This window comes from Lissotriton helveticus, chromosome 3_1, assembly GCF_964261635.1.
Source record: "Lissotriton helveticus chromosome 3_1, aLisHel1.1, whole genome shotgun sequence".
Classification (NCBI taxonomy): domain Eukaryota; kingdom Metazoa; phylum Chordata; class Amphibia; order Caudata; family Salamandridae; genus Lissotriton; species Lissotriton helveticus.
This window is the reverse complement of record NC_136061.1, coordinates 1,846,122,874-1,846,149,651: the sequence shown is the minus strand read 5'-3', so window position 1 is coordinate 1,846,149,651 and position 26,778 is coordinate 1,846,122,874. Positions and strand designations below refer to the sequence as shown.

Sequence of the window (26,778 nt, the reverse complement as noted above, 5' to 3'; positions counted from 1 at the left end):
GACATCCAGCTCAATTTTTCAAACGTGGGATGTTGCAGGCCATCACGACCATTTGTAGTCAGAAGGCTGCTACCAGTGTACAAAATCTACTCTGGTGCACCACGTGGTGCTGTTCGCGCTGATTGTTCAGCACAGAGCGCTCTACCGGTGCTAAATAATAACACAAGCAGCGCAATGTGCCTATTTTTGCCTTTGGCGGAACTCCGAGGAATCTTGCAGATTTGTATGTAACTCTGTGGAATTTCACAGAGTCAAATTAAGCGAGTTCTGCTGACTCCTAGTTCAAATTCACCACAGGAGTACACTTCTAAAGTCCTTAGGATCTCTGGGTAGGTACTTAGATACCAACAAGGTAGTAGCCACAGTCGAATCCAGATCCAGTTGTCAATAATTTGCTTGTCAGATGCAGGGAAGGCCTTTTGGAGCTTGTTGTATCCCTATAGCTCGAAAGGCGGTCAGCCTTATAACCCTTGGAGTCCACTTTGTTTGCCCAGGGTACAAACAAGAGAGCAGGTCTAGTCCTCCATTGGCATTTCTCAATTTACAGATCTTCCTCCGGTGGGGAAGTGTGCTGAAGTGGGTACCTGGAGATGCCACAGTTATGCCTGGCACAAGCTAGTGGGGGAGAAAACTGGGCTAACCCTACCCAGTTTGGGCAGTTTTCAGATGGCTGACATCTTCGACCGGACTAAACATGAGCTCTGAATGCTGGGTGTGTGTGTGTGTAGGGAGTATACTTTTGTGATCACAGTTTTAAACAGTCCCTGTACGCCCAGCAAACTCAGAGACAGAATTCTGTTTAAATAAAGCTGAGCTTTGAGCAATCAGACAGTGGATTCATAAAAATAATTTTGGCATTTTATCTCCCTCATTTGAAGTGTGCCCCAAATGTTAAATGCAAACGGAGCAGGCCTGTCAAACAGGTCTTGATATTCCGGCAGGATCTGACACCGTGATGTCAACAAGAGACTCACTGTGATGGAGGTCGGTCTGGCTGTCAGGACAAAAGAAGCGTGCAGGCCTGGTTGTTACCTACATTTGCTTGGGACTGGGTAGGCCTCTTTTAGTTAAATCATGTCCTTGGGCCCAGCCCACAAGCCATTCTGTAAAGGCCACACCAACGCCTCCCCTTACTCAAGGCCTTTTGTCTCTGTCCTGGGAGCAAGTTCACACATCATTCACACCTTTTGAAATGCTAATTATGGGCTGGCAGAAGTGAGAAAACAAGATTCATATTTAGCTTCCAGGGACTTCAGGCAGGGCTATGGTGACTTTTTCAACAGTCATCTTTTCAAAATATTTACTACAAATCTTACTTGAATGGTGACAAAGGGCCTCGGATTCCTTGGCGTAGGACCCCCAGTCATGGAGGAGTCTCCATAATCGGGGCAGAACCTCTGTAATGAAAAATGTCATTGCGGAGATTCCACCCCAAATGCAGAGACACCCCCAGGACTGCTGGGCCTTCCCCGCGAGTGTGGGGGTCCTTTGTGAATCAGGCCCTTAATTTGTATGGAACAGCCAACGTTGCTGCACATTCCTATAGGGCTTTTTCACTGTAAGGACATGTCCTACTTTGGAATACCATGCACCCTGCCTAATGGGAAATAAGGCCTACTAAGGGGTGGCTTATTAATATGTCAAAAGGGATTGTTTAGACTAGCCAAATTTGGAGCTTAAATTTGCACAACAAGGCTGAAATGGTAGGTCAGAGAGCTGTATTGCAGTGCCACAGCAGTGGATGGCACAATGAATGAAACGGTCGGCTGGTAGTATTTAATTTATAGGCCCTGGGTACATTTGCTACCATAAACTAGGAATTTATAGGTAAAGTAAATAAACCAATCAGGTGAACACCAAACGTAACATGTTTAAAGGGGGGGAACAGGCACTCTGCCACTGATTAGAGGGTCAAAGTGCTCAGAGATCCACGGCCAACAAAAAGATTCAAGGCAAATATCAGGGGACTATCATACAAAATAATTTAATTTCCAACAGTCTGGAAAGTACCTTGTTGCTATAAAAGATAGTAGAACGAAGACCTGGCTGTAGATATGACTTCCTAGGCAATATCAGTTACCACATTAATAAAGGTTTTAAACACTGCATCCATTTCTGGTGACCTTAAGAACCATACATTTTAATGATTCAAGTAGCTCTGCCCTAGCAGACGAGCCCCAACCTGTTCCTATCTTCAGATGTTCTCAGGAAGTCTCTTTCTGTTCCTTTGCAGCACATGCCACAGTGGACACTGGAGCTGCACCAAGACGATGTGTCACGGCACCTGCACCATCTTCGGCAGTGGGCATTACATCACCTTTGATGGGAAACAATATAACTTTGAGGGAAACTGCGAATATGTGGCTTCACAGGTACTGGCAGCCTAGATTTGTTCATCTGATCTCAGTTGCTATTTCCTGTTAATTCTTTCAGGCAATTAAACTGTGGCCCTAAGCCAAGGTGATACTTCCCCCTTCTTCCACAGTCTATCACTGGCACCGGGAAACCCATTGTGGGTAGCTGTGCGCGATACAAGCTTAAATAAATAAATAAATAAATAAACTGATTGTTTAGATGTCACGTCATGATTCCCGAATGCTCAAAGACATTTTTCCACAGGATATGGTGCAAAATCTTAGCGTGAAGTAGAAACTGGGAGGTCATTTTTGGCACTTTATTTAGATTATTACTCACTGGATCCACTGTTATGGGTACACTTAATATTCCGTTTTTTCTGTGTTTTCTGTGGCTGTAAATATTCTAACAGCATATGGAAGGAGTGTGTTGGTGGGCTGGTCTGCACTGGTATGGGCACAGTTCAGATCAGTGCTTTCCATCTGTGAAATCGTTGTAGCTGTGTTATAAATGTAGCAACTCTTAACAAGGGGAGAATAGAAAATGTTTAAAAAGCCTCCGTAAAATTACCCGAGTATCCCAACTATAACTTGCAAGATTGCTTACAGCGAAGGTTGTTTACTTCTATAATAATTGAGCAATATTCACAGACATGTGTATCTCACATGAGGGTCATAGGTTTGAAGCCTGTCCATTAATTTTCAGGCAAATACTATTCATATTGGGTTTTTTCCCTTTCAAATATAGGGCCTCATTATGATATTGGGAGGAAAGGTTTCGACTGACAGTCAGATTATCCCAAACCTTGTCGGAACCCATCCGCCCAATTCGGTCCGAATCCAATCCGTCGGAATGATTACGATGTTTGCGTTTAGAAAGGGAACCGTTTGGACATCCCAAATCGGTTCTGACCGGCTCTTGGAGAATCTGTGTCGGTTGGAGCCGAATCATGCAGCTCTGTGAACAGCATTTCCGCCCAACTGATTACAATTTTGGATTTCAATAGCCTTTCTGACTGGGTCTGTGCAAGACGAAAAGGCTGTCAGGAACTGACTGTGGGGGCCCCTATCAAGCACCCCTTCATCCAGAGGCCTCTGGTTGGGGGCCGAGGGGGTAACCAAGGGACCCTCCCTTTAAAACCATGCACTGTGTGGCAGGCACCATGGGGTGCCTGAGACAGGGTGCAAGGTTTTCCATAGTCACTTATTTACCCCATGTTGTCGGTTGGAACGTGGGCTCCCATAGAAGTCAACAGGAGTCCGCCCGAACAGTATTTGGAAACATTGTAATCGGTCAGGCGGAACCGCCAATAGTCAATCATTCAGAATTGATTTGAGAAGGAGTCTGGCGGAAAGTTTCCGCCCAACATCGTAATGAGGCCCATAATGCCTTCTATCCAAATATAACCAAAGGTGATGTACATAATTACCAACCACTTGAATTACATATATATATATATTTTAAATATTACGACAATAGTATGAAGTGGAAAGTTAGTGATATTGGTAATTTTTAGGCCTGGGCAAAATGTAAATTATCTTGACGTACTTTACTTAATTTTGGGAATTTTGAATAACATTTGATACGCAAAATTCCCCAAATTACCGCATTAAACAACTTGTGTAATTACGCCACTGTTTGTGGAAAAATTATAGCGCAGGAATTTGGGAACATTACGAGCTACCAGAACACCAGTGGCTGTTCTGTGTGACAATTGTGCTTTTGTGTTTTTTCATGCAAAATGCATTCTTGCATCACAAATTGACACGAGGACGCCCCTACAATAAAATATTGTATAAATCATGTATTTGCTTCTGACTTAATTATGCATAATTTCCTAAAAATTTCACGTAATTATACAAAAGCAAATAACCTGAATTTTGCACACCCATAGTAATTTGGAGAAAGTTAACATACCATTTAACAAATTAGCCTTATTTGATATTTGTGTGGCTAACAGAATATAGATTGTGTCAAGTGTGTCTGTCTGCCTCTCTAGTTCATTGTAAGTTTGAAAAATGTCTGCATGAGGCCACGTTCATGTGTATTTCTCTGATTGTCTGATTTTGTGTGCAGGATTACTGTGGCAAAGAACACAACAGTGGCTCAATGCGCATTATCACAGAGAATGTGCCATGTGGAACAACAGGGGTCACCTGCTCAAAGGCCATCAAGGTGTTTCTGGGGGTAAGTACACCCTGGATGATAGATGCTCTACAGAGATCAAGTCCATGAGGAAGATGGGGCAGCAGGATCATAGGCCCCAGGTGCAATATGTATATATTCTTTTTCACTTTATTAGGCCACTAGACCACATTATACTAGCGGGTAAGAGTCCTCAGCCGAAGGTGTGAAGATTCACCTCTGGGAAATCAATGCACAGACTGAGATGCTCAATGTTCAATAAAAAATGCCCTCAGCTCATTTTCACATTCATATATACTCCTTGTTATCGCTACTCCTTTTTCTGCTATTGTTTTTTCTCAATAAAGAAATACGCTCTGCCGGCTGTCACAGCAAGTAGATTGTGTGTTGCACCTCCCAGAGCCTCTACTGATCTATCTGTGAACTTGCGAGGTGAAAGTGTAAGTTCGGCAGGGCAGGCCTCCTCGTCACAGCTGAGGGTTAGGATTGAGATGCGTTACTTGAAATGTACGTGCGGCTTCTTCAACTGGAATAAGCAATGATGCTTCTGGCCGGAATTTAGCTTCCTTATTGGAGAATTAGATGGTGCAGGGCAGAAGGGGGATTCTGAAGGATCCATTTCATAGAATGGTGGATGGGCACCTCTTTTCAACAAATGAAATGGTGAAAGGGGACCTGGGTTTTCAACTAATGCAATGACAAAAGGTGACATCTGTGTCAAAAGATGGAATGGCAGAACGCACCCAGGTTTTAAATGGGAAAATAGCATAAGGGTACTGACAAGTTTGGGTTGAGATCCATTAGTGGTGCTTAATAGAAAGCTGCTCAAGCATGTGAAACAATGAGTACCACAACTACAAAGATGCTTATTGTACTTAGTGTCATTTTACCCTGTAGGACTGCGTGTTACAATCAACAAAATAATCGTATTCTATTCAAGTCTAAGATTGGCAGGTCAGATGTTCCTGTAGTCTGATGTGATGGCATTGGCCACTCTTGTTTTACAGAATCTGGAGCTGCAGTTGGAGGACAAGAAAATTACGGAAATTCAAGGAGATGGTGAGAATGGGGTGCAGTACTTAACCCGAGAGGTGGGGCTCTACCTCGTCATCCAGACCAGCAATGGTATCCTTCTCATCTGGGATACGAAGACCACGATCTTCATCAAGCTGTCTCCTCAATTCAAGGTGAGAAAGGGAAATCCTTCTGAAGAGGACACAAATGGGGAAAAACATTCAAAACCTTTTGATGCATTCTAGTAACCTTGGTGTTCCACTTTGACAGGGCAAAGTCTGTGGCCTGTGTGGTAATTTTGATGGCGACGCCAACAACGACTTCACCACGAGGTCTCAGGTTTTGGTGACAAGTGCATTGGAGTTCGGGAACAGCTGGAAGGCCACTGCCACTTGCTCAGATGTGGAAAATGTCATCCTTCCGTGCGCAGCGAACCCACATCGGAGGTCATGGGCAGAGAAGCAGTGTGCAATCATCACGAGCACCGTCTTCCAGATTTGCCACAGTAAAGTAAGGGGAATTGAAAGGTTCAGGACGTCAGCTTCAGATAATGTTTCACCTGTACCCAAACAATAATGCTAATCCCCTATTTTCTTTAGTTATCAACATGTTGTAAAAAATTGAATTATATTTCCATGTTAAAAAAAACACATGCTTTATAAGGAAAATGGCAGACCATGTGCCTTTTATAGTCCCTATGTTTGTTCCAGGGATCCATGACACTGCACCCAACAGTTCAGGTCAAGGTGGACCTCACCATTTGTCCTTCATGTTGAGGTGACTGACCTATTACCAACATTAGATCGGTCTTCCTATCAAAGGAGAAACAAATGCTGTCTTAAAATAAAAGCTTGTACAGAATGGACCTGCAGTCCCTCACCCAGTGAGAGGAGATCCCATGCTCCTTCCCCACACTGCTGTGTGGTTTTTGGTCCTTAATACGTCCCTCTAAATGCCACTAATTTACTTTAAGATTCAAAAGACTTCCTTAAGGTAATATCGTGCAGGAATGAAACCATGGGAAATTAACTAGAATTCGAGAGTTTGCGTGCAGAAAATACACAAGAAATCACTGAATTGAACGTGAATTAAAAGCTTTTTAAGAAGGCATTTGCACAGCATCACCTCTAACTACTTAACAAGCTTGCCATTCCCAGTTGTTATCACCATCTCACCATACTGCTACACTTTCCAGTACAAACTGGGCTATATTGGTCATAAGTCATAAGTCATGGGAATAAATCTTTATTCAGCTTCCCAACAAAGCACCAGTGACACGAGCCCTGCATCGCTATGATATTCTGGTTTTTAGCACCCGTCACCCTCCCCCTCCCCCGCCCCACCTCTCTGCCCCACCGCAACTCCCTCCACGGGCCAAGGCTGGTGGATGGGCTGGGTCAGTCATGATGGATGCAGACAATAATACCTGTGTCAAGCTACCCTTGTCTTGATGCCACAGGTCTCAGGTGTTGGGCTCATCCTGTGCTAATTTTGATCCATTCTGCATGAAATTATCTGCAGCTTTGCAAGTTGCAACAGATTCACAATCCTATGGGTTATTGTGATTTGTCTTCTGCTATAGAAGTGATATGGGATTCTAAAATATTGTAAGATAACTTCTAAACTGATATCTTTCTGCAAAGTGCATTTAATTTAGGATGAGCGACAGTGGCGGGCACTTTGGAATAGTAGTGGTAGGGTTGGGAGATGGGGAGGATCGATTTAAAATAAAGAAATAAATAAAAGTTCACTTACCTGTGAAGGGCCACCGCCTCTCCTCCATCCTCTTCTCTTCCTGGCAGCACGGAAACACACAGGCGGCCAGACTCCTTAAGCCAACCACAAAGCTGCTGTCACCAGCATAACAGCAGCGTTGTGATGTGTCTGAGTGACCTGGTTCAGCGTTCAGAGACAGGGAGTGGGAGCCTGTGCATGTTTTTCAACCATCTGTGCAATACAGCCGAGTGGAGAAATGCTAAGCTCACATGGCGGTTTGGCCTGCCCAAGATGGCCGGTCAAACCGTCATGCGCGCTTATGTTGCACATTATACCACTCTTCCTCCCTCCCCCTGTGACACAGTCCAGCCCTGCACTGCACTAACCTGGCTCGGACTCCATACAGAAAAATAAAATGATAATAACGTAACGTTATTAGAGTGGCATTATTATCATTTAATTTTTCCTTTTGCACTCAGTGGGGCAACGCTCCTGTGCTTTAACAGAGGAGAAGCCACTGGAGAGATGCAGACACAGCCCAGGCATCTTGATAACAGTACCATGTTGTGGAAGGATTGTGTATGTAGGTACGTGCATAAGTGAGATTGCTGTTGTATACCCTGCAGAGGGGTCCTCCTCAGAACCAAAAATGGTGAATGAACCCTTCTTTTGACAGGTAGAACCCACCAAGTTCTATGAAGCCTGTGTCCATGACTCCTGCTCCTGTGACTCTGGTGGGGACTGTGAATGCTTCTGCAATGCTGTGGCAGTCTACGCCCAAGAGTGCACCAAAGAACACGCTTGTGTCCACTGGAGAACACCTGACCTTTGTCGTAAGTACCACAGTTACCATAACTGTAGTCAAGGAAATGGTTTGGTTATAACCCGAAAGAATAAATGAGCAAGATGATAGAAACTGTTGTCAGTGATGCATTCCTAGGACTTGTGCACTAACCTTTAGAACTGAGCCTGTCACTTGCAATTCCCTTAGCAGTAGGAATGGGAGCCAGAATGGGATTCTTTACAGCTGTGATTAAGCCTAGCAACGCAGTCTATATCCCAGACAAATAAGAAACAACGACAAGGCAGAAAACTAGAAGCACCTTAAGAAAGAGAGAGCCTGAACTTGTCACAATTGCTAAGAAATTGCACTCTCCTGCTCTCTCCCAAGCTGTGGGGCACAATCAGACTGCCTAGCACCATGCAATATAGTCCAAAAGTGTCTGCGTTATGTCTAACAGAGGTTTTGTGCTGGAAACTTTCCCTTCTAGTACAAGATTATTTGCCCAACAAACTTTACAAATGTTCCTATTTTAACTATGTGCTGAATAGTGCAACACATATGAGTTGGAAACGTTTGAAGAAATAAAAGCAATTTGTGTGCCTGCCTTAAAATGGTGTTAATATTTGGGGCAAAACCATGTCAGCTATTGTTAGTAGATAGGGTTTTCCATTAAAAACCATGGGCGGCTGCATAGGAACGCTGAGGTTTCACTCTAGGAATTCACCCTTGATGCAAAGTAAAGCACAAAACAGGGCTGCTTTGTGCTACTTTCAGTCAACTTTCCAGGTGAGGGGATAGTAACACACATGTAATGCATATCCTGTGCAAAATATTAGTAAATCTGCCCCAAAGTTGTGCATGGGTTGTAATGTATACATGGCATTGAACAGACTAGATATTCCTGATGGTCCTTATGTGCTGCCTATGACTTTGTATCTTTGTAATATTGAATTTCTCATAGTATTGAATGAGACCAAAGGCTAAGTTTCATTCTTTGAATTTCCAGGTTTTTGAGTTAAGGATTGGTCCAGTGATAAAATGTGATATAAAATACGGAAAACAATGTGATACCCTGGACAGTATACTCTTTGATACTTGGATGCTGTTTTTAAAATATGGACCATCGTCATGTAACTACTTGGCAGGTTATTACAACAATAACCTGCCAGGTAGTTACATGATGCATCTGTGGGAAGAGGCAGTAGAACCACCAATCAATGCCCTCTTATCTTCAAGTTTTGCCAAACTCTGTTGAGTTTCATTTTCTTTTTAGGATCGTAACTGATGCTGTATTTTCTCTCCTTCCATAGCAATATTCTGCGACTATTACAATCCAAGTAATATATGCGAATGGCATTATCATCCCTGTGGGAAAGGCAATCTCACAACATGCCGATCCCTTGGTGGCATCTACTCCAATGTGACGATTACACACCTGGAAGGTAAGAATTCGGTGTCTTGACTAATAAAATTGCTCTCTTTCTTCGGAAAGACATTAGGTTATTAATCTACAGTGCGCAAAGGCACTCCCCTACATTTCACATTACAATTTCTATAGTTAGTCAAAGATGGTAACAAATTACTCCATGCTACTCAGACACGTTGCCCTTCAGATAGGGTTGCTCCTGGTACACCAGTGATGTAATAGCATGTGACTCTTGTGATTGGCAGGGTGCTACCCCACTTGCCCAGAAGACAAGCCTGTCTTTGATGAAACAACCAAGAAGTGTATACCACCAGAGTTCTGCGGGTGTGTCGTCAATGAAAATTACTACGAGCATGGCCAGGAAGTTCCCACTGATGAGAAATGCACGTCATGGTAAGTGCAAAATATTGTGGTGGGAGAACTTCCTGAGATACAAAGGATTTAAAGGGGTTGGGGCTTTGCTACTTTTTGGTGGTATTTTGCTGCACTGTGATTGTTAAACCCAACATACTAAGACCTGACACATACAATTACCAGTCTAGGGCTTATATAGGGAATGCCCCCAACACATCAGGAAGGTTTTGTGAGCCACCCATAGGACCCTTAGGACCGGGTGCATATAGGGTCTGCACAGACAGCACAGCGTCTGATGCACATCCAGTGCCTCTGCAAGCGCCAGCTTTAGGAGGGGGCACGTGGGCACGCTGTACTCCATTGATGTTGCACTGAGAAGGTCCAAGCTCCCACAGTCAAAATGAAGATGTTACTCCAGATAATTGTTATGCCTTGCTGGAGACAGCTGTATCTGTTTAACAGACCTCATTTAATAAAAAAAACAAATCATAAAACGCTATATTCAATTTCATTCAAAATTCTTTGTATTAAAGAAATAGATTCTTACAGAAATGTTGGACATTACCCAGTTCATTGACATATACGATTACACATATTACAATATCAGCAGTCCATAGCACCGAATTAAATCACTTCGACCAACTGGACACTCATGTTTGAGTAGCTGTGCGCTTGACTAAATACCCTTTTTCATTTCATCAGCCTAAAATAAATACAAAATAGTAAAAGATTGAAATATCTTCTCACTAAAACTAATTAAAAGGTCAGCAGCCCAATATCCCACATGTATTAAAATATTTGAATGAGTAGCGCATTAACCAGCAGCGGGCAACTCATTTTGCCAACTGGAAAGCATTATAAAGTGCAATGTGCAGAACCAAATTATCGCAATCATCAAGGGTCTCGTTCAATTCCAGTGAGATGGTCAATGTTCCCACTGTTAAAATTAAGATGTTACTCCAGATAATTTTTATCCTTTGGTGGAGACAGCTTTATCTGTCTAAAAGACTTCATTTAATAACGAAAAAAAATCAAAAAATCCTATAGTGAGAAGGGCGTTGTCTCCATTCATTTGATATTTTTCTTTTTATTGGGCAATTGATTGGCTATCAGAAATGTTTCATCCTTATGAAGTAGCTTCTTTCATCATTAATGACTGCCAGAGACATTATTAATGCATCCTCCACGCTGGAAGGTGTTTTGGTACGGTGTAACCCCATCAGAAATACAGTAGGAAATGGTTTTACATTGGAAAATCTCTGAGAAGTCAAACAGGAAGAGGGTTTACATTGCGAATTCCATATCAAATACCCTAAGAAGGCGCTTTACATTATTTAACATTGAGACATCTCACACAGATCTTTGGATTAGGAGGGACTATAGAAGTTTGATTTTAATTGTGTAAATGTAAAACTTTATGCCTAATATTTAGTTATGAGTGAATTAAAGTAATATTTATTTTTAAAACTTAAAGGCCTGGGCAAATATTGATATATTAAGTGGTAATGTGTGTGGAGTTCTTAATTTTTATTTCACACCACATTTCGGAGTAAGCCTTGAACTTCTCGACCTTGCTTACCTGGAAGGATAAGTACTAAAGGTGCATACTTGGTATTTACCTTGGGAACAGGCATAACGTGGTTCCAGGCATCAGAAATAAAAAAGACCATTAGTCACAAATGGAACCCAGTAATCCCTGTTGCCCTGGAATCATCCCCCTTTGAACCTGTGCCCACATTCTCTTTTGAAATGCCCTGGAGGTGCATTGTAATTGTCTACTACACCAGGATAAACTAGCCCTGCTACTTTCAATCTCCCCAAGCGACACCCCCTGTGGCATCACAAGATCTAAATCCTGCAGTGCTGGTCATTGCTGGGAAAAACAGCACTTGTGCCAGCATCACAAAGGACATCACAATGTGACATGAGATATTGTGGTTTCCAGCTGGAAGTTTTACATTCCTACTTAGGGCCTGATTTAGTGTTCAATGGACGGGTTATGCCACACACCAATATGACCCCCTAAAGTATTCATTTTTAAACAATAGCACTCTACGTGGCACTATAGGGATGTGGGTGTGGCCCAGTTGTGCATGTCATGTTATCTTATGCTATATGGTATATAGATTTGTATAGCGCACTAATCACCTGAGAGGATATCGAGGCCCTTGGGCAGGGGTGTAGGTTTGTGGCCTCAAAGTGCTCAAATGAAGAGCCGGGTCTTCAGCTTTTTGCGGAACTCAAGAAGTGATGATTAGACTCTGATGTGTTGATGGATGTCTTGGGTGCAATGTAGAAGAATGAGCAACCTCCAGTTTTGCTTTTGCGACTGCAGGGAATGTGTGCGAGGGAGAGTGAAGCAGAACATAGGTGTCTGGTGGGTAGGTGACAATGTATGTGACTGTTCAGATATTCTGGTCCTGTGTTGTGTAGGGCTTTACATGTATGCATGAGGAGCACAAGGCTAATTATCATACCTCTAAAGGACATCATCACCAGTCATTCAGGTAAATTGTGCCTAATTTAATATCACACACGCGCAGTGCCTCCAAGTGTATAAGCCATCTGCATGGTCTGATGCAGGTTATCACCATCATCTGCAGGCCGAGATGGGGTATGCAAGCCCCACAGTGTCTGTAAATTCAATCTTCAGCGTACCATCACTTTACTCGGACCCAGAGCTCCTCGAAGGGGAGACCAGCTCGCAAGACTCTTCAGGCCTCCTACACAAAGGTTTCTCAGGAGAAGCTAAAGTGGTAGATCCAGGCCAGTGTTGGTCCACAGCTAACTCTCCCCAACAAAGGTTTTAGTCGAGCTCAATGTGAGGAACTCACCATTGAACATTTTTCAATATAGATGCCCCACACGTGCACCTGGGTTCTGTGTTTTTATTTCACACAAACAATCCCCCAGTACTACCCATACCCTGTATACATACATGGTTAGGGTGCCTTTCCTCCTTACTGTGCACTGCATTTTAATGCACCTCAGGATTTTCCTTCTTGTATTAGGTTGCAGTGCCACTCCTGACTTTTGATTCCAGGAACTGGCAGACATCCTTGTTTTTTTGCATTGTCCTCTTCGCTCCCTCCCTGCTATTCATCCTTATAAGTGGATGAGATTACATTTTGTGTCCCTTTCTCCTAAAGCAACAATTTTCAGTCTGAACTGACAGCAAAGCTCTCTGCAAACATTATTATTACTAATGCAGACGATTGTGTGGACCCTTCTGTAATACAGTTAGCACTGTCGTACATGTAACTCCAGCGCTATAGAGAGAGGGCATTCCCTTATTTGCATGGGGATGTGGCCCCTGCAAATGAGGGAATCACTTTGCCTCTGTACCGTATTACCATCATGGGGCAGAGGCAAACTGAATGGGATGCAAAATGAAAATGCACCAAAGGAGGCATAGCGTCAGTGCACCCCTGAGGACAGCCCTGTCAAGGTATAAAGGGGGTCCCATGAACCCCCACACATCCCCCTGCAGGCGGGTTCAGTCCTCACTGCACCCACCTTCAAGGGAATCTCTAATCCCTTTTGAAAGTGCAGGTGGGTGCCGCCTGCACACAGAAACACGGAGCATCTTTTAAACAGCCACTCCGTATTTCTCTTGAAAGCGCCTGCCTGGGTCAGCACTATTTTAGGCCTGGGGGTAGTACATTCTTCCTAATAGAGCCCACTTTCCCTGTTTGCACCTGGTGCACCTGCTTTAAGGAGCGCCATGGCGCAAACAGGGAAAGTGCACCTTATCTGTATTAGGGCCCCTGATGTTGAATTGCCAATCATGGAAATGACTCCAGTAAAGAACTCACGTACATTCAGGCATGTGCATCTCTCCTGAAGCATGTTTTGAATTGTCACGTCTGCAAGAGAAGTGGGGATGTCCTTAAGTAAGGTGGTACGCCCTTGAAGGAGCACATCACTCGTTTTGTATACAGGCCCCTTACCAGTCTAAGACTAAAATTGTATCTGAAGAAAAAACATATTCAACTCTCTAAGCAACTTTGACAATGTAACTAGAATTTTGCCCCGGGGTAGATCATAACAGAATTTACTACCGTGAAATAACATACATATCCCATCACCGCACTAAGATGGTTTGCTGTGTAATAGCTCTTAAGTGATGAATGTTGATACTTGTCTCTGCAACATTCTTTCTTGTAAACAGTCTGACGGGCTTAAGGGAACGCCCCAAATTGACCATGTCCTTTGAAAGGCTAGTCAAGGTGGAGAAGAATTAGTCATTTATTATTTACATTTGACATGACTAGATGTGGCCCAGTGGGGTGAGCTTTCAGAGGTATGTGACTTCCAGGAATTCTATACTGCAACCAGAGGTACAACCCAAAATGAATGGACACCCATCCAGTTGAAGAAATATGGCGGAGGTCACTCCCAAAAATTTCACTTCAAAGGGTGACTTAGGCCTATACAAAGACTCTAGGTAGAGAGTCCTACCTGAGGATTAGGTCCTGCCCTCCACTGAGGGGGCAACAGGAGCCGATGATTCTTCCCTGAGCTCCTCCAATAGAACAGTCCTCTTACAACTATCATCAGAGCTCCCCTGTCACTGTCAGTTCTTCCATGCAATATTTCACACCTGGAACAAACTTTCCTGACCCTTGAGACATCAAAGCACTGCTTCTTCAAAAACATCTTGAAAATAGGTCCAATGGGAGTAGGCTCGCCCTGTTGTAGTTGGATAAATTGTAGGTGGTAGACTGGCTATATTTTATAATATATAACTAATCCACATTTTAATCTATTTACAGCATTTGCACTACAGGACCAAGTGTCAGCTGTTCTTATGATGAAACAGGTAAGAGCATTATTTGCCAGAGTGCTTCTTGCTGAGTTAAAATCCTGATTGTAAATGTTGTGCATGACTTGTTAATATTGCCCAACTAATGACGCACATGGTGAAATGGTGAACAGGCCACATCAAGTGGCCCAGATTCAAACCGCTAGCTTGAACACACTTCGTTACAGTAGCTGCATAAGCCAGTTCAGCGCAGGGCTGTTCTTGCTGTACCAGGCTTCGGGCATTTGTTCGGGAGGCTGGAAGAGTGTGGGACGGTTTTGCAGCAGTTACTAGGGCTGGTTTTGAGGCAATGCTGTAATAATGGCCTCCAGTAACAAAAGCAAAAGGACTTCACACTTCAATCCCCCACCACCGGGGGCTGGTCCAACAAAATTGCCAGGGTTCTTTGAGTTCCCAGTCCATCCCTGGTTGAGCAGAATCAAAGAGTCCCCATGAGATGATAGCTTCATTTTTAACCAGCAGCGGGTCGTGCAGGTTAGAGCTGTTGGGCCGGGTAGGGGGGATTTCGACAAACGACACAGGAAAATTAATTATTTATTTAATTTTCCCTTGTGGTCGTCTGTCGAATCCTCCTCCCACACGCGCCCCACCACTCTTACCTGCACAGGCCGCGGCTGTCTTAAACTTATTTATTTACATGCTTGGGAGCACACTATCTGTGAACTCAATCACCTCTCATCATGCTCTGTGTTGGAGAAAGTGTGCAACTCACAATAGACCATTTAGTTTAACAGGAGACTCTCCTGATGGACTGTCTGAGAGTGAGCTTGGAGGTCAGGTTTCTCTCTGATCTGAGTGGCAGCCAGACTCTAAAGGGCTGGCCCTGGAACATAGAGCCCTTTCTTCCTTGACTTAGCACGTGTACAAGGGGGTAGCTGGTGAACCTTTGCTAATTGCACTAAACATAGTGAGTGACGTTGCTAAAGGTAGAGGAAAGCCTTTCCTTTTTAATTATGGTAACTGATGGTTGATTTCTGGAATGATTTGTTTCACTGCCTGGTGTTTATCATTTCACACAAACGTTGTGCCCAAGGTGGGGAATGCTACTGTTAAAAGGTATCTGATTAACGATAATTGATTGCATGATCGTAAGCAGGAGGGACATCCATGGGAGTTTACACATTTGAAAAGTACTCAAGTTTTAGTATTGGAAGGCATTTTACAGGCAATGTGGAAAATACAATGCAGTTATCATTGATGTCTTCATTTTAGAGTTAATCTATGATTCACTAAGTGACCTGTGTAATTCTGTGCTCACTCTGATTAAAATGGAAGTCAGTAGGTTACAAATACTCAAATAGTTTAACTGTGTGGTGATAATGGAACAATATCACAAAAAACTCTCAATTCATGCAAGGCATGACAAACTATGTTTTCCAATAACCGCTGAAGTCAGTTCATCGTTATTGGAAAAAAGAGGCGGTGCCAGGTGCAAGATCACCATGTGAAATTCTCAGAGAAATGCCTCTATGTCAGTATCCACTCACGATGCTACTCGCACCTGAACAAAGTTCAATTCTTTCCTGCTATCACCTTCTTCTGATATACCTCTTTTGTATTCACCCCGGCTCCTCGTCAACTTCCTCCTAATTTCCTGAAACCCTCTCTCTTTTTAATGAGCCCTCTCACATGTGTGTATTACTTTCATACATGTAAACTCCCATAGATATTGGTGTTTTAGCATTACTAAGGGGCGTCTCAGAAACAACATGTTCTTTTCCTTGCAGCGTGCTTCTGCTTGATTAACGGGACCCGGTATGAAGAAGGAGAGGTCATTTTGCAAAAGAATGAGTCCGGATTCTGCATTGTGGTGATGTGTAAGAATGGGGAGGATGTGGTGGAGATTACATCCTGTCCTACACCTTCCTCCACCATCCCAACTACTGCAGTCACTACGCCCGCCACAACCACCACTACGCCAGGTATGACCTTAACCGAGATGAGGCACCTCAATGAAGGGTTTTATGGTAGAGCGCTAGAATCTTTTTGTTGAGCATCTGACTGGATATGACGACAAGAACGTTCACCTAGAATTTCCATCATGACCACACAGACACATTTTTATTGCTGGAGGTTTTTATTGATTCAGGAACTTATGTACAGAAGAAAAGAGAAAACTAAAAGTGACCCCGTGAGTCATTTATTGAGAAAATGTGAAACATGGGTATTGGGAGGGACTTTCAAGTTGTGGGCAAAATTCTATAATTTTTGCTACATGTAATATGCATAATTCTCATGAGAATTACAGGTTTTAATTAAATTACACAGGGGCTTTCGTTTTAATGGAAATTATATACAAGTCATGTGAGATTATTGCAAATTCAGGAGAGATTATGCAGCCTCCTTGCATTTGTTAAGTCCTCAATTGAAGTGGAACTGCAAGAATATGTTCCAGTTCTACAAGCGTGTGCAAAGATCTAAGGCTTTGAATAATTACGATCTTATTTTGGCGGTCAGGGTTACTCCGTTACAAACACTGATGGATATCCTATCCGCAGTATTACAATTCCATTATATCCTATGTAATTTGTAATACGAGGGATGGGATATCCGTCACGTTTGAGATAGAGTATCCCATCCTCCAAGATCATAATCAGGCCCTTAGCGCCAAACCGTCTCACTGATACTCATGTTGAATAGAAATATCACTGACAGAGAAAAATTAACCTCTAGAAAGATATTACCCTATAATAACTTAAAATGGTAAGCATTAGACATACCTTTGGAAACAGATGCAGGAGTTAACAACGAGAGAATAATAATTTTTCGGTTAGATTTGTGATTTTCCTATTGCATCTCGGATTGAATGATTATGTAAACTAGGGAGGGACCCTTTTCCATCATGAGTTGTTTCAGCTTTATAAAAGTTGGAGTAACCTTGCTCAGTGCGTGACTGAAAGCTCCAATGATTTCTTTAGCTCCATACAATAATGATATGTTACATTGTCAGTAGCCTTGTTGTTATAATGACTTTGTAAAAGTCCCTAACATTATAAACGTAATCGCTGTCAGAGGAATGTCAATGCAGGCACTAAAATGTGTCTCATAGCTAGTAATAGTCTTTCACATGCAGTTGTGAGTTCAAGCCCTTTGCCTTACAAAACATGAGCCTGCTGTTAAGGTAGTTTACTGCCACTTGGGAGGAGGTGTTGGGTCCAACAACCAGTCATATGTCAAGAGTGTTCTCTACCGGAGCTTCATTACCTTGTCTTGAAGAATACATACATCACAGACCTCCTATGTCCTGTAATGTGACGTCACTCAGAAACTGAAATGTGAGACGTGTTGAGATGAAATGTACAGGATCAATGTCTATCTTGTAAGATCCTTTATACAAGATCCTCTTGTTTGGTAAAACCCCTTCTATAGAATACTTCCTCTGGTTGAAGAGTAGGATTCCTGATCCATGCTTGGACCCATCTACTGCAATCTACATTCCGCTTACATACAGCAGACCTACATTTACCTAGAATAAATCTAAGTATGTCTAGAGTATGCCTCCATCTTCCTACACATGAAAAAAAGTTCTCTTTAGGCAAACTCTCTCCTGAAATCTTAACCCATCATTATACAAACCACCATGATAGCTCTCTTATTATCCTCATTGGTGTCTTATGTTTCTTCACTTTTCTAGGTTTGACATCAACAACGCTGCCTACCACAAGTAAGTGCTTCTGCCAATATGAGTACAAATGGAAAGACAAAATACAAAAAGTAAGGGGGATGGAGATGAAATATAGAGATCACACCAGCAGAAGGGGGTTTTAGTAACAGAAAGGAGAGAAGCACTATGGAAGCAAAGAGTCAAGTAAATAAAGGAATCAGAGATTGTATGTGGTGGCAAAGAGTAGACAAGATGATAGAAAATATGAGTCTAGATGCAAGATTCTAACAATGGAACATGGGGAAGAATGTATAAGGAAATGACAGACGATGCGCAGAAGGAAGGGAAGTAACAGTAGTTGGGAAATGCAAAGAGTGAGAGGAAAAAAGGTGAGGAAGTGAGCATGATTGTGAGAAGAATACTATGAAGTTAACATGGAGGTTTGAGATGTATAAAAATGAAGTGGATAGAAGCGAATGAAAAGATAAAAGGAAACAAGAAAACTAGCAATGTGTTTAGGGAACGAAGGAAGGACATAAAGAAATGAGAGCAAGCAGGGTAAAAATATTAATCCTGGATATTTCATTGCATTTTCTTAGAGTTTGTTAGACATATTCACAGGAAAAAAGTAGTACGCAATGGACTGTAGTCAAGAAATGCATTGTAAGACTGTTCCATGGCCATTGGAAGTCCTGTACCTCTGTGTGGAATACTGACAATCCTCTCCCTGTCAAGCTTGGGGTGTATATGAAATCCACGGGAGGGGGGGGGTATTAGAACATGAACTAACTATGATATTTAACTTAAATGAAAAAGGGTAGTGTATGTGCTAATTGTGTGGCTGACTGTAGGCTTGTGGAAATTAAGACTTAGATTGTTAAGTGTCGAGCACAGACAATGTCAAAGGATGGTCCAGGTCACGGTCAATCATCCACGGAAGCCCTATTTAAATAATTAAAAGAAAGGGTGCCTACAGGTCAGGGGAATTGAAAGAACTTGCAAGGAGTAATCAGAGAACCACTGTTCAAAGAGGATGAAGGCTTGTGCCTGCAGTTCTCCAGGCTCATGCAGAACGAAGACTTGGCCAAGCACTAGGTCCTTATGCTGCCACTGGCTTCCGGCAGACACTTGTGTAGTCTTCTCTTGGATAGATGTACAACTGAAGAGGGAGTGTAAAATCGAATGGTAAAAGAACAAACACTCCTCTATAAGTTTACACACAGCCAACATATGGCATAGGCAGCTCTGCCATACTCTGCCCTGGCTGGTAGCAAAACAAGAAGACATGTTTTCTGCAGCAGAGAGGACAGGAGGAAGAAGGATGAATTATTGTCCGCTTTCTTGGAGAGAGGTCAGTGTTGCGCTTGACCAAGGTTCTTTTTGAAATCTTTGCATAGTTGATAGAGTGTATTCTCCATGTCAATAGATGCTGGCCTTTGTGAAAACTCCATGTTTAGGACTGATACTTCAAAGCTTGTGAGGATTCTAAACATTCAAATGTAATTCTCACTGGTCCGGAGGCAGCAAGGCTTGTTGGACCACCATCTTCATAGCTCCAAAAACATATATGTTCCTGACAACATGCATCACTTGGCCGTGTCCATGTTTCTAGATGATTATTCCTCAGTAACCAAATGGATGAAAGGGTTCCAGTCAATGACATGAACTAGAAGTAAAAGGTGCCCCTGACCCGAAGGCCTGCTAGAATTACAGGGGTACAAGGTGCTCGCTGAGGCAGATCCGGTGTGGCTCCGAAGGTTCCCCATGATGCTATAAAATATTTGGACTGTTGGTCGCAGATTAAAGAGTTCCCTAAAATGGCATGGACTGTAAGTCCAGACTGCTGAGTGAGGTATTATAAGGAATTAGATGGTGGCTCAGTCCAGTTCAAACTGCCCATCCCCACCTCAAAGAAACTATCTCCTCTGTACAGTAATTTGAACTTTCATTGTTTTTTAATGAGTGTCCAAGGTCCAGGTATCTACAGGATCTGAAACATGTTTGCTCCTGTCCAGGCTCTTGTAAGAAACAGCAGCAGGAAAAGTGGCGATCAGGGACTGTAACTGTCCAAGCTCACCAAGGCCTGCGGGTCTGTATGTGTGTGCTCCTACCAGTAGCGCAGCAAGGATGTCATGGGCCCTGGTGCAAGCAAGGAAACTGGCATCTTTTACTTCTGATGGGGTAATAAAATACATCAATGATCAGGGTTTAATCGGCTCTGTAGGGGTAACCTTGGGTCTTCAAGGGGCCCCTCAAGGCACTCGGCCTCAGGGCACTACACCTATGGTCGCAACCCTCCTGGCTCATACAATATGCCAGTGCGACCTGTGAAGTGAAACTTTGGGAGGATTTCTAATGTAATGTTCACGAGTACTGAAAAAATGTAGAAAAAAATAAATAGTGAAACCATTCTCTAGCTGTGGTGTATGCTGTGGTGTACTAGTTAATGGAAGAATATGGAAGTCACCTCGAAATTGTATTTGCTTTTGTAGAAGTGTGACTGTACTCCGAAATAATATATTTAAAGATTTATCCCAAAATACGAGTCTGAAAGTCCTACACAGAACCAAGGGCCACCAGCCACCATAGAAATAGGGCACAGAGCAAAGAACATTAATAGGTAGTAGGGGGTCGGTGAAAATGCATTTTTTTCTCTAACGTCATAAGCGTGACTCTTCAAGATTTCATTGTTAACATTAATCATATGTAGGCAGCCGTCTGCAGGAAAATTTTACGTTAGCACTGGATTCTTTTTTAAAGTGCATCAGTATAAGAAAAGCTAGGATAAAAACAGTTTGCTTTTGAAATTTTTGAAGAGACGAAGTGCTTTGCTTGTGGTAGTATATTCTCCCATCATAGTCAGACGGTAATGTTGGCTCCTCCTTGTTTTGCAGCTTGCGGCTATGAGTACGTTTGCAATTGGAGCCCTTGGTATGATGTCAGCACGCCACATGAAGGACCGGACGGTGGCGACTTTGAGACGTATGATCAGATAAGGCAGGAAGGACACGAGATCTGTGGGGCTCCCCATGATATTCAATGCCGGTCAGCTGATGAGCCTGAAGTGAGCTTGGATGAACTTGGACAGAAGTTACAGTGCGATGTCTCCTTCGGACTCATATGCCGGAATATAGACCAAGACCCAGACGAGTCTTTGTGGGAGCTTTGCTATGACTATGAGATACGAGTCAACTGCTGTGCTCTAGTGTGGTGCCCGAGTAGTACAACACCACCCCCCACAAAGTCGACCACAACAACAAAGACTACTTCTGCCACTACAACGCCAACCACTACAACTCCAACAACGTCACCTACCACCACAACGACAACCGCTACCCCAGAGCCTCCATTTGACACCACAACAACAAAACCCACTACAACACCTACAACAGAAATGACAACAGAGTCAACAACATACACCACTACTACACCAACTACAACCACACCTACAACTACAACACCTACCACTACAACAGAGTCTACAACTGAGACTACAACACCCACCACTACAACACCAACTACTACAACTACAGGTAGGTTTGAGCAAACTGAGTGCAGATGATGCCGTGTACACATCTTTTATTAAAACATTTACACAAAGCGCTTGTTGTATAAATTTACATTTACAACTAAGGGTATAACTGCATTATTTAACATGCACAGGCTCAGAACCAGAGTTAGTCATATCAATATATTATATTAACATTGGTCAAAGGTACCAATGTCATACCTTGTCTGTAGCTCACTAAGGAATTTAGCTTATGAAACTAATTTGGAATGCTCTACTGCTCTGTAAGACATCCTTTGCTTTTTGAAATGAGGGCCCACTCTTTCCAAACTACTACTATTATTTACAGTGAGCCGCTGATCAGGATTGTGCCAACCAGCTCAGCGGTATTCAAATATAGATGGAATTTCCTGGACTGCAGGGTCTGACATGGGAACTCTCTTTACATTTGCTGTGACAAATCTGTTGAACCCTTGTTGAAATTATCTAATATTAAATTGCTGTAAGTGAGTAAATGGATGACTAGTTAAAAAAGAAAGCTCTATCCACAAATCTAAATTTTTTAGGCCACTGATGAACACAGTGCAGGTTCAGTCAAGCTTCCATCTGGGCTTCACAGACTTATTTTGACTAATTACTATCACCTGCAACGCACCTTGCTTTTCATTTCTTTTGGTGCTTTCCTCCCAGTTAGACCTCCTCTGCCTGTTCAAAGCACCCCCTTGATGGTACCCAGCACAATTAAGGGCTGTCAAACAGAAGAGGTAGAACTGGGGTTTGCTGCAATCCCATTTCTACTCCCAACACTGAGAAGTGTAGTGATCTCTTGATCATTGGATGGCTTCCCAGGATCCTTGGAGCAGCTTTACTCCAACTAAAAGCTAAGATATTCCCAATATTTCATAATAGCTTCCACCAATCCCGTTTTATCCTCGGCTAAAAGCAAAAGAGGAGCTTCGGAATGTTCTGGATAGTACATGGCGTTTCTGGTTTAGAGACTGGACATATTTCATCCCAGAATGGTGAAAATGCTAACTTTGGATACTACTGTGGCCCTTGCTTGTTAAAACACCCTAGATCCAGGGATCTGTAAGGTTAGTGTATACCCTTTAGCAGTCGCAGCCAGCATGACTTGCGGGTGTGGGGCGGGAGGGGTTGGAACGCGAGTGGGGGGAGGTTAATTTAAAAAAAGATACTTTCCGGGGTCCTGCGCATCTCAGCTCCCGCAGATCAGAAAGCAGGCAGTCTCCCTCCCCTCCCCTAATCCAATCACAACGCTTCAATGGCAGCGTTTCAGATTGTTTGGGATGCAGACCACACAGGCGTTTTTAGGGAGGCCATTTTCTCCATGTAGGCTTCATGCAGCCTACATGGAGAAAAGGGAGAGTGCACAAGACTGGTTTGGTCGGCCCCAGTCAGGACCAACAGCATTGGGCTAGCCACTCCTCCCCTGCCCTTGAGCAGACCCGCTTAACTGCCCCCCCACCAAATCATTCTGCTTTCTTGCAGTGCGAGAAGCACAAACATAAAATGGTATTTATAATACCATTTTATGTTTCTGCTTCTCGCACTGCAAGAAAGTAGTGGGGTGACTTTGCTGCGCCCACATGGAGGAGCCACCCCCGCCCTATAGCAACTTTTCTTGATCATTAACCTGTGTCGGTTTCAATCGTCAAAAAGTGTCTCTCTCACTAAAAAACGAAAATATTCTGTAATGGGCATATTTTTAATACCTATTCCAGTCAGTGATTCAGTGTGAGAGAATGTAACTGCAGGATGGGCAAAAAAGTTCATATGCGCTTTCCAGACTGTAGAACAATAACTATTGGTCCAGTCAATTTACTCAACTAGCCTTTCTGGAAAATTCATCCTGACAGCTCCTTCTCATCCTGCCTCATTCATTTGTAGCTTTGCCACAGACTTGGTTGATGTTCGTCTTTAGTCAAGTTCTAAACCTGGTCTGGCGTGATTCAAAGCCATTGTCACATTGTTACAATGGCACTTATGGTACCTTATCTCTGGAGTGTGCCCATCCCAAGCAAATGTGTGGCTTATGAGCAGTTTTGTGCCATGAGTCTTGCACTACCATCACCTCTGCTGACTCTGTACTGTGTACTGTGTATTTTGAAGAAAGCCCGCTTTGCCGTCTCCGATGGCATATTGTATTTTGAGTGACAATGCCACCAAGGAAATAAAATGGTGAGATCTGTGCCTAATTGAGCTGTAGTTGGAGGTGGGGCCCACAGGCACTCAATTTTCGGAGCCAGAACTTATTTATATCATCAGCCTTTGACTCAGAGCATGAGAGAGAAAGGCAAAAAAGGTAGAAAGAAAGAGGAAGAGAAATAAATGAAAATAGCAACAAAGGGACAAAAGATGCAAAATGACCTGGAATAATAAGAAAAAGGGGTAGAGAATGTGGATGAAAGAGGCATGTGGGCTAATAAAGTCTAGTCAACATTCAGAAGGGCAGACAGTGGGCTTCTGCGGAAAGCTTTTGGACCAGCAATATACTGTTTAACAAATTAAGCACTGGGTGGGATACAATATTTCAAATTAGTTTTTCACAAAGTGTCTATTGCATTCTAATGTTTTGCCTCATTGCCGTGCACTACTGCAGCTTGAGATGGATTTTTTTTATACTTGGAAAAGGCAAACTCGTCTTGTCCTCCCAGCAGTGCATACGTTGTGGGATCAAAAGTGGCACTGCCCCAAGTTTTGTTCAGAAGACCTTGGCCAGTGCTATCGAAGATTGGAGTGCCAAATACCAAGGCTGTGTAGTCTAGAATCCACCCCATGCCTCTTTAATCCACCTCCAGGCACTCCCTCGCTCTCCATTTCCCTCTTGAAAGATCCTTTTCATCCCTGCTTTCTCCCTTTATCACGGTTTTTCTTACTCTGTCTTCCTCCTTCTTTCCGCCTTGTGGGTTTTTCTCTTGCTCTGGGTGAAAGTCTGAAAAATAAGTTCCGGTCCCCTAATATAAGTGAATTTTGGCACCATCTGCAACCCCCGGCTCAAATTAAGCACTGCCTCGTTAGGGAAACTGTCATTGCCTTGCTTTTGCTGCCAGAGTCATGAAGACACATTCGATTTCATTCAAATCTCAAATACATCGAGGTGGTTTACTCTGCAGTCAGTGTAGTACAAGTTTACACACCCAGAGTCTGCAATACTGCACCAACTCTCAATGCCACAGTAATGGTTAAATGCAATCTTAGTATCCATTCTTGGTCCAGTGAGAGGGCTCGGGGTTTTATCTTTCAGTGCAGCTGGGTATACGCATGATGAGATGCAATTAATAACCTTTGCTCTTTCTTTCTTTCATTTTGATGAAGGACGGCCCAGCACCACAACTCCAATACCTACAAGTAAGTGCCACTTTATAGAATATGTTGTGTTTTTTTGCGACCATGACAATGGACGGACTAGAGCATTTATAGTCCCAGTGGTTTTTATTATTGTTTGAAATTACATAATCTAATGTAATGCAACTTAAGGTAATTAATATGGCTTGCCATTGCTCCTTGTGGTACTTTGCCGAGTGAGCTGCACTTTTCTGAATTCGGCTTCACTGCGGCCTGAGATTCCCTGATGCGATGTATGGCCGTGTCCTCCTATCCCAAAAACTACGGCAAAGGGAAGAAGGCATACTGTCGATGACGTGGGTAAAAGGAGGACAAGATGTGTTATATAGCCTGGTACTTCCCTGAAGTCCCCTCTTGTTACTTGTTTTACCTACGGCCATCCTTTGCCCGGATGAAGTCTCCCTCTTTCTTTCAAGTCAAGTATTGAGACCACACCGATTTGGGAATTTTTGGAGTGCTACCGAGTGGCTGAGTTCCCCTCGGTAGCATTGCATTTACTCTGTCCCTGTTGAGGTGAATAAAAAAAGACAGAAATGATTTGACTAAGTTCGTGAAAAGACCCGCACCCGTAGCGAGTCCCAACAAACATTGAAATGTAGAGGACAGATTTATTTGTTCCATTAATTAATTATTTTCCGGTTTTGAGTCTGTTTCTTCGACATCATCCATTTGAGAGGTGTGTTAGGCGAATGTAGACAAGGAAGAGAACCTGATAAATGAATGACTGAAAGATGGGTAGATGCCCAATGCAGCCGATTTTGGGCCTCAAGTGTTTGTGAGTCCATAGTCTGCTGATGTTGTTCATTTTGGGAAGAAATGCATCGTACGATCAATCAGAAAAAGCAACTTATTTTGTCATTTTTTTACCTAAGGCTAATTGAAGGCTTGAGTCAGTCCTTATAAATACCACTGCCGTTTAAGGTCTCTCATTCTCTTACAGCATTGTGTCCTGTGGTCAGTAGCGGTCGGTGGTAGGAGTGCTACCGGGCGAAGGGGAGGGGCAGGGTGGGAGGTAGTTCTACCGCCCACCCTGCCCCTCCCCCTACCCAAATCACCGCCCGGCAGCACTCCTACCACCAACCGCTACTGCCTGTGGTGTGTCTCTGGTCTCCGTGGTTTGATGGGAGTGATGCAGCGGAAGCGGTGTTTTTGTTTTATCACTTTACATCCCACACCAATCACTATAAAACAGAAGCGTAACTCTAATGACTGGCCCATAAGTCATTCTTATTCAGTTAGCAGTATCAAAGGTCCTCCGATGGATCTTTGGTAGAGGTAAAAGGGACTAAGTAGTGAAAGTCGGAGAGATATTCCCTCATGAGGACCTACAATGAAGAAATAGCCTAAACATCAATAAACAATATTATCATATCAAAATAACTCCTAACTCATGAATAAAGACAGACACTATTCCTTTGTAATATATTTTCTCTTTGTCATTCAAAATATGAATGATCAATCACAATTACAAAATAGAATGTCATCACTTGATTCACAAATGTTACAGATTAGTTCCACAACAGGCATAACAGATCAAATACCCAAAATCGTCAGCATAAAGGTATAGAGGAGAGAGAGTGAGAAAAAACACATCAACGTAATTTCTGTTCACTTCCGAAACGGAAATACTAATGCACAGTGTGCAATTAGTCAGAAAACCTAACCCCACGGCCGTTAGGGT

At 43.0% G+C, this 26,778-nt stretch overlaps 1 protein-coding gene across 1 annotated transcript in view; it reads left to right on the top strand.

Annotated features, from left to right (window-relative positions):
* Window positions 1–26,778, top strand: part of LOC144823891 (mucin-2-like) — a 209,393-nt gene that overhangs the window by 67,552 nt on the left and 115,063 nt on the right. Inside the window, exons 20-31 of the mRNA XM_078682784.1 lie at window positions 2,234–2,372; window positions 4,432–4,542; window positions 5,508–5,687; window positions 5,785–6,024; window positions 7,907–8,063; window positions 9,325–9,456; window positions 9,686–9,833; window positions 14,570–14,616; window positions 16,347–16,541; window positions 18,254–18,283; window positions 21,118–21,756; window positions 25,068–25,100. Coding sequence (XP_078538910.1) covers window positions 2,234–2,372; window positions 4,432–4,542; window positions 5,508–5,687; window positions 5,785–6,024; window positions 7,907–8,063; window positions 9,325–9,456; window positions 9,686–9,833; window positions 14,570–14,616; window positions 16,347–16,541; window positions 18,254–18,283; window positions 21,118–21,756; window positions 25,068–25,100 — 2,051 coding nt within the window. The remainder of the gene's footprint in view (window positions 1–2,233; window positions 2,373–4,431; window positions 4,543–5,507; window positions 5,688–5,784; window positions 6,025–7,906; window positions 8,064–9,324; window positions 9,457–9,685; window positions 9,834–14,569; window positions 14,617–16,346; window positions 16,542–18,253; window positions 18,284–21,117; window positions 21,757–25,067; window positions 25,101–26,778) is intronic.